The sequence below is a fragment of the Capsicum annuum genome, chromosome 8, assembly GCF_002878395.1.
Source record: "Capsicum annuum cultivar UCD-10X-F1 chromosome 8, UCD10Xv1.1, whole genome shotgun sequence".
In the NCBI taxonomy this organism is placed as follows: domain Eukaryota; kingdom Viridiplantae; phylum Streptophyta; class Magnoliopsida; order Solanales; family Solanaceae; genus Capsicum; species Capsicum annuum.
The window spans coordinates 146,427,501-146,436,315 of NC_061118.1; the positions used below are offsets into that span (position 1 = coordinate 146,427,501).

At 35.7% G+C, this 8,815-nt stretch overlaps 2 protein-coding genes across 2 annotated transcripts; both read right to left on the reverse strand.

Annotated features, from left to right (window-relative positions):
• Nucleotides 1-973: 973 nt before the first annotated feature.
• LOC107839242 lies at nucleotides 974-5,121 on the reverse strand. Its single transcript, XM_016682651.2, has 2 exons — nucleotides 4,078-5,121; nucleotides 974-1,293 (listed from the first exon to the last, which is right to left on the reverse strand). Exon 1 carries the CDS (start codon nucleotides 4,805-4,807, stop codon nucleotides 4,085-4,087), a length of 723 nt encoding a protein of 240 aa, XP_016538137.1. The 5' UTR covers nucleotides 4,808-5,121; the 3' UTR covers nucleotides 974-1,293; nucleotides 4,078-4,084.
• Nucleotides 5,122-6,189: 1,068 nt separating this feature from the next.
• Nucleotides 6,190-7,725, reverse strand: LOC107839241 (protein CURVATURE THYLAKOID 1A, chloroplastic; the record flags this gene model as incomplete). The annotated part of the gene is given in 4 exon segments (XM_047394491.1): nucleotides 6,190-6,419; nucleotides 6,961-7,032; nucleotides 7,233-7,340; nucleotides 7,628-7,725. Coding segments are annotated over 4 exon segments (344 nt in total), but the record flags the coding sequence as incomplete, so codon positions are not given.
• Nucleotides 7,726-8,815: the final 1,090 nt, after the last annotated feature.

Below are 8,815 nucleotides of genomic sequence, written 5' to 3' on the forward strand. Positions count from 1 at the left end.
TCCAAGTTAAAATATAACACTAAGGGCCCGTTTGAACATCTAAGAAGGAAATGGACTTGAAATTATGATACGAAATTATGATTTTTTTTTGTGAATTTCCAATATTATGATACGAAATTATGTTTTTTTTTGTGTGTGTGTGAGAATTTACAGTTGAAATCATGAGGTGATATTATATATACAAACGCTATTTTCATCTCATGATTTGAAATTATGCGATTAAATTGCTAACGCAGTCTTCGTTTATAGCTGATATTCTTCTTAAAGCAATGTCAGCGTCATTAGAATGTCATTTTCATGTAAAGAGTAATAATATTTCTTGACTCTAAATCAAATATTTATTTTTTCCTGAGGAAATAAAATCGGAGATGCTCAAACACATTAATTAGGATTTGACTTTAGTGATGGATAATTCGGTTCGAAATATTTTGTTTTAGCAAAGTCATATTAGAGTCAGTCCAAAACATGTTGCTAGACAGTCTACTTTAATATAAGTATTAGTATCTATTTTCATAATTTTTACTCAAAATTAGACAACCTACTCTAATTTGTTGCTTTATTTTATTTTGAAAATAAATTAAAGACAATTAAATATTAAATAGGAAATTGAATTATTATAAACTGATTTAGATAAAGTGGTCAATTTAATAAGGTCAGTTATCAATTTTACCCTCCTTTTTTCAAATCGATAATCCTAGATATTCTTGGTAGTCTTTAAATACATAGAAATGAAATATATAGCAACTCAAATAGTAGAAAATATGAGCAAGCATAAAACTGTACTAAAAAGATATAGAGCAAGCACCACTAACAGATAACCTTTCAATGATAAACAATTAACTAGACTTACTATAACTGCAAATCTTAATACTAGAACCACATTGTTGCTATTAAATTACGAAAAACTTATATTCAGAAAAGAAAAAAAAACGTGCTTCTTAGTTAAGTAATCTCGTATAAATAGGTGACCAGATTGAAAGGGAAAAAACTGATTCTTGTTTTCCAGAAGTGAAGCAAACTGATCAAGAGATACGAACTCATATAAACCTAGTGCAAGGGACACCAAGTATGTTGTGGCGTAGCAAGACAAATAGCATACCACGACGGCAAAAAAAAACCCTGCAGTTTAACCAAAACAAATTGAATTATAGCAAGGCTTTTTTGTCTCTGTGTTTATACAAAGCTTATTCAACTTCTTGTTTTCCAGTGCCCTCTTGCTGCTAAATAATAGATTCCTAATACCACAAGATCGCCACCAAACCTTGCAATATCCAAAAAAAAAAACGCTTCCAACTGCATTTAGAATCAAATTACTAAGTCAATGCACATAAAATTCACTACTTCCCCATCACAATTAGAAAAATAATCATACTAAGATGAAAGAAAGTTAAAAGGAGGTGGAGAAGCTGTTATGCTCATCAATGCAAACTTCAATGATAGAAAAGTCTAACAACTAAGATAGGTTGCAACACCACCTGATGGAAATAGCATGAAGCGCAATCACTATGACAACATAAGAAAGAACTATGAGTTCCCCTCAAAAAGGGCTGTTTAAAAAACGGAGGATTTTTATCCTTGGACTAATAATCTTATACAGGAGTCATCATGCTTATCAGAGAATAGTAAAGTCAGTACAGGAATCTAATGAGATAAGGTCAAATACAAGGAGAAAATTCACCGTCATATTAAGTTTGTATTGGTTTCTACAGTAACATCAATGTCATTATTACTAGCTGGAGTTCGATTTTATCCAGAATTAACCATCTAGTTTTGATTTTTAGAAACAAAAATTGTACCATCTAGGTTGCATAACCATGGTAAGGACCAGCACCAAATTCAATACTTGAAGATCATCAGTAATATGGTTAACACTATAACAATTAAGAAATAGAATATTCCAGAGTGCAGTATAGTGATAGGGTCACTCATTAACCCAGTGGCTACAGCTGTGTCTGGGTCATTGGGATGCCATAAAAATATCTAAATTTTTATTTTTTTAATAACCGTGGTGTCCATGCTAGTTGCGCGCACCTCGACTAATACATGCCACCTCCCACCAGAACCAGGTACCAGGTAAATTTGTCCACCAAGGCTAGAACAAATGAGTAAAAATATTTAACTCTTACTTCTTCATGGAATCATTTTTCCTGATTAGCCTTAATATAATGATTTACCTTGAAGGGGGAAACACAAAGAACATTGCTTAAGGGCATAGCCATTCTCTGTTACTAGTATCTCAGATCTTCTCCCATATGACTTGCTCTCAGACATAGAAAATTTATTGTCAACTTTTGTTGCTCAAGATATCACCTAAATACTTTACCCACACCCAATTGCATCTTCCACTACTGTCACATGTGATGTATCTCTACACTCAACCAAACATTCAAATAATTGAAGAAATAGCTTTCTAAGATTCAACCATTCACGCACTGTATTGGTGCAGGGTGGTTGAAATGGAGGCTCGCTTCGGAAGTCTTGTGTGATTGGAAGGTGCCTCCGAAGCCTAAACGTAAGTTCTATAGAGTAGCAGTCCGACCGGCTATGTTGTATGGAGCAGGGTGTTAGCCAGTTAAGAACTCCCACATCCAAAAGTTGAAGGTGGAGGAGATGAGGATGTTGCGATGGATGTGTGGCCTTACCGGGAGGGATAGTATTAGAAGTGAGATTATTCGGGAGAAGGTGGGAGTGACTTCGGTGGAGGACAAGATGCGGGATGTGAGATTACGTTGGTTCGGGCATGTGATGAGGAGATGCTTCGGCTGGCTACGGAGGCAGGGTAGAGGTAGGCGAAGAAATCTTGGAGGAAGGTGATTAGGCATGTTATGGAGCAGTTACAGCTTACGAAGGACATGACCCTTGATAGGAAGGTGTGAAGGACGTGGATTAGGGTAGAGGGTTAGTAGGTAGGAGTTCGTCTTGAACAGTAAAGAAGAGTGCTTTGTATGCGTCTGGAGTTTCTTGTTTTGGTGTACCGGTAATGTCTGTGATTTCGAATAGATAGTTTATAGTATTATTATTATCTTGCGGTTGTCTTGTTTACTATATTAGCTAGCAGTTGTCTTGTTTGTTATACTGTTATTTGTCCTGAGCTGGGGGTTTATCGGAAACAACCTCGCTACTTCATATGAGGTAGTGGTATGGTATGCGTACACATTAACCCCCCCCCCCCCCCTATGTAGGAATACACTGGACATTTGTTGTTGTTGAATACATTATACAAAAATATCTTACATTGACAAAGCTCACATTTCGGCCCACAAAATCCCAAGGTACCACCACATCCCAAAGCGCAAAAAATGTTTTGACGATAAATGAAATACATATAGAGGAAAAGACAATCTTAGGTGGTGGTGTATCCTTGAACAGATATTATGCATGTTCTCAAATAATCTGTAAAACAGTAAGCAGTCTCTCAATTGACAATGTCTATGAATATATAACACCCTTACTTTTTAGGAACTTTAGCCTAGATGATCTAAACGACGGCGAGCCAATGTCTTAATAGTTTACTAAGGTAGAGAAGGATCAAACAGTAAAAGTTCTTAATACTAAACCTAGTGCTTCTCTTAAGTTTTAGCTCATAAAACACCTTTGGATCATATAATCACAGCAAATAAATCAAACTCCAAAGGTATAAATTCAGAAGCAAAACAAGAGCAAAATCAATCAACTACAACTCAATATCAAACTAGTTCGGATCATCTATACGAAATCCTCTATGTCCACTCTGATCTATTTGGTCCTATTCCACTCCAATACACGTAAAAATTGTCTTTTTATCGCAAATTAAGCATTCTCAAGAAGCCTATTCCACTCCAATGCTCAAAAAGGTTGTCTTTTTATCGCAAATTAAGCATTCTCAAGAGGCCTATTCCACTCCAATGCTCATAAAAATAGTCTTTTTATTGCAAATTAAGCATTCTCAAGAGGCCTATTCCACTCCAATGCTCGTTAAAATAGTCTTTTTATCGCAAATTAAGCATTCTCAAGAAGCCTATTCCACTCCAATGCTCGTTAAAATAGTCTTTTTATCGCAAATTAAGCATTCTAAAGAAGCAAAAACAAGAACCGTACCCTCCAATCATCTAAGCTTCTCCTTAGCAGAACTCTTCTTAGCTGCCTCCATAACCTTGTCAAGATAACCTTCAATAGGCGGCGTCAAAGTAGCCATAAATCGATTCACAGGAAACGGCGTATAATCAGGAACCAATGCAGCAGTTTTCAAATTCTCCGGCAATGCCTCAATCGCCTCTTTCTTCAACCTCAACAACGTCGTCTCAGCCGCCTGTCTTTGCCTATGCTTCCTCATTAAAACCCTACTATACGCTTTCGCAAGCCTCCTTCCATCTTCAACTGTCAACTCGTACTTCGGAAGCTTCTCCACATCAACAAGCCCTAACGAAATCAAGTCCAAACCCGGTGGCCCAATTGGCCATGGATTCGCAAATTCCTTGTTCATTTTCTTCATTTTTTGAAGCTCTTCTTCTCTAGCTTTGCTAATTAATCCCATTTTCTCTCTTTCGGCTTCACGTGCTTTTTCTTTGGGTTTCAATGATCTTAATGGAGCAGTAGCCGATAGACATTCTTCAACCATTTCTTCGAATTCGCTTTTCCTTCTTGGTGGTTCTTTTTGGGCAACTTCTTGGCCTTTCTTCGTTGAAACTTTTGATCTTTTCAGTGGCTGTCCTGCTTTGAGTTTGCCTTTACCCTTTGCTGTTCGACTGACGAAGCACTTTTGTGTGAATTGATGGCTTAGGGTTTCGATTAACGGTTTGGATTTTGCGATTTCAGTTAATCGCATCATCTTGAGATTTCCACTGAGTAATGAATCTGGCTCTGCACACTGATGAAAATGACGATGTAAATTGGAAACCCCTTCAAAAACCCTTATTGGACCGGGGCAAGTATGGAAATTAAGAAACTGCAAGGGCTTCTTCGAATTATCACAGAATTCTTCTCTCTCCCTTGTGAGGAAGAGGAGTAACTTGTAATTTGCAAAGTTGATAGTAATGTGACAAGAGGCAGTGAGTTCAACTAGTGAAAACAGTGTCTTGAAGTAAAGCAAAATATAATTGTGTATAATAAAATTTTGTGATTCAATCTTTTTGTGAAATTCTATGTATACATTAAGTTGTAGTGTGTCCAACTGCCTTTACAATTTTAGTATGTAATTAGATTTGATATGATATGAAATTTAAACATTGATTTTGAACTTATCATACTATCGGTATAATTTCTAATATTTTTAAAATTTATAATTTTAGACATAAAATAATATTAGCTTGTTATAAAAAACGTGTCATTGAAGTATACAATAAAAAAATAAAATAAAATTACTTTAAATTTTAAAAAGAGACATTCTTTTGTAACATTCTAAAAATAAAATAGCATATGAGGTATTATTTTTTAGACTATATAAACATTATCACAAGCCAAAGTAGTTTCTATAGTAAATATATTTAGAATATGTTCAAAAATAATTGTTGTGGAGGAAGAAGTTGATTTGTTCTCCAAATTTGTGTCTACAATAAAGCCAGACAAAAATAATAGTAGTATTTTTTAGAAAAAACATTCTTACTACAAGATTAGTTGGCTTTGGAATAATTAGGTTTGTACCCAAAAAAATAGGTGGAATTAGCTTAGATTACTTCACTTTTTGAGATGTTTTTAAACTTTAAATCTATGTTCATTACGTATTAGATTTGTTAAGATTAAGTGAGGATTGGTTGGAGAGTGGAGATGATACTTGGATCTTTTAATTTCTTAATCCCACAAGATAAATGAATTTGTTGTCCTAGTTAGCATTGCCTTGTTGGTTACTAGTAAGAGTCGAAAATGAATAGTCTTAGATGAAGCAATTGAGGTGCGCACAAACTGATTAAACCCCGTCTAAAAAAGAAATGAATAGACACAAAAACTAGGTTCTTCAATGATGAACACCTCCCCTTTGCTTTTCTCCTAGTTAGCATTGCCTCGTTGGTTACTAGTAAAAGTCTTGAAAAAAAATAAATCAAGGGAGAACAGTTGAGGTGTGTGCAAACTAACCGAACCGAGTCTTAAAACAAATGGGAAGAGGAAGGTCTTCATCACAGCAGAACCCGGTTCTTGTGTTTATCGGTCTTCATGGATTACTATTTAACAACTTTACAAACAGAACAATTGGTAGCAGCAAACATGCATCAAAGGTTCATAGAAACGAAGGGAATACTATATATGATTTATAAGCATAATGAACTGTAAGATAAATACAGAATCTTATTTGAAGATGTTACTCGAGATAAAAGAACATTACATCAAAATCTACTCTACTTCACACGAGCATATGCCTTGTACAGAATTGGTGCTGGCATTTATTCAGTTCCTGCAATCTTCTTCTTCAACTGCTCAAGATCTTCAACCAATTCTTTTCTACTCGACTGTCAGCAAGAAAAAGAAATTCAAATCACTAGTAAGTACTATTAACCATCTCCAGAACCAAACTATGTGCCATTTAAATGCGAGCTTTACAGCTGTTGTTACCAACTTTGATGCTAAAAGCAGATTTCTCAGACAACGGAATTCAGATAAAGTTTAAAGGATCTTTGGTTTTTGGTGTAGCGGGAAGGAATATTGCAGGGGATATGATGGAAAAAGGGTTTATAAACTGACTAAAAATGAACCCTTTGTTTCATCTGTCCAGCATTATCTAGTCTGAAGGTTTATCCATAGAGTACTGCTTGACCAATTAGTAAAATACCATGTTCATAAAGATTAGTTCACAACTATGCAAAAGAAAACAAGGTAGCACACGACCTTGCAAATTAACAGCCGATCTCCAAGGGCCAGACGGATGTTTAACAAACCCCGCCCATAGGAGGAATGTAAAATAATGGCATGCTCATTTAGAAAACAGGCACTGTTACTGCCTGCTCAGTACACAAAAGACGATGCAACTACCTAAGAGTCAAAAAATATTACCTTGAAGAGAAGGTAGCGGTAGACAAACCACCCAGTATATCCAAGGCCTACCAACTCCATGATTTTTGGGAGCTGCAGAAAGAGGAAGAAAGATTAGCCAAATTTAGATAGGTAAACGGAAACTACATAACAAAATCTAAAAATAAAATAAAATACATAATCTCATTTCATTTTACGGAAATTAAACAGATTGCAGTGGGGAGAAGACCCATAACATAGCATAAAACAGTTCAAAAAGCAGGATGGTTATCGTATCACATTGATCAACCTACCAAAGGAACTGAGTTGATAGCACCAACAATAATTGAAGACAGCCAAACTGTAACAATTGCTCCACCTCCATAAATTAAAACTGTAGACTTGTTGTCAAGAGCATCCCACTGTAAACCATTAGCCAAAAAAATCTCGTAGTGTTAGCATCTAAATATCATCTATAACACAGCATCAACTATAAAATAGAAAACAAATATACCAATATGACAGATTTGGCAGTAAACTATTTTACAGGAACAAGCAACTTACACTAGTTAGGACTATGTACAGAACAATGTTATTTGTTCCGAATAACCTTTAAGCTACTAATGCAGTCGAGAGAGTGTGTGTGTACAGCAAATGACTAAAGTGAGTACAATAGAGAAAGATCTCAGCTTGCAAGTGTTCAGTTCACCTTTTCTTTTAGATCAGTCAACAATTCACTAGAATCAACAGCACCAGATTCTTCTGATGAAGATGCTTTGACCTGGAGTAGCGAAGACCTTTTGGGCTCTGTAAGAATATTAACATAAGATGATGAGCACGGCAACATGAATAAGTATTGACTTCAGTATACAGCATACAGCACACTTAGTAGGCAGTGCTTGGTAGTTTATGTCAGGTTTAAGTAACAATACTAAAACCAGCAAAGTAGATCACTTTCATCTGATCTAAACCTTTTCTGTACCAAATCCTTATAACTACACGGTGATTTAGAGTCCCAGCTTTTGGGAAGGGACTTGCTGTATTCTTGGAGATAGCATGATAATACGCATGATATATCCCCTTTTTCATTACTAATTAGACCTCTAAGAAGATAGCGTGTTAAAGTAAACATGATATTATGCCATTTCACTATCTATTTTAAGACACCCAGTTGAGAGGCTGTTCAACACAGGATACAAGGTTCACTTCCAATTCAAGTGTGACATCTTGTAGATATATCACATAGATACCCCTCATCTGTTACAAAAAGCCTGACGAAACTTCAAATCTATGAATCCAATTGCAAGCAACAAATGAAATCTAAACAAAAGTTTATCAAAAAGGGGTTAATGTCAGTCTACTTCATCAAAAAGAATCCACAAACATGTAAAAGATAGTAGATGTAGGTTCCGTTGAAGCTATCAGAACATGTAACATTCAAAATTGTACTGAATGTGGAACAGAAGTCGTAAATCATAGATAGCATTTCCCCTTTTTCTTTGAAAAGATTATTGTGTCCGGATCAGCTTGTCACACCAGGACTAATCCACAATACAGCTTGCCACAGGTCACAAGCACAAGTGTCTGGATGTCTGGTCAACTTGCCCACAAGTAATTGAGTAGATGGACCCACACTAAGTGTAGCTGTTATCTGAAACTTTGACCTCTAATTGTTATTCCTATACCTCAAGCACTCCATCATTTCTTTGGGAAGATATTATTTTCCCTTAAAATAAGGACCCTTAAAGTGATGCCAAATGCATTTGCAGACAGAACATTAAACATATAACTTGTTGAAATTGGACACAAATCAAAAATTGAGCTAACCAAAGGAGTCGGGACCTAACTCGAGTAGCAACACTTAACACTATAACTTGTTGAAATTGGACACGAATCA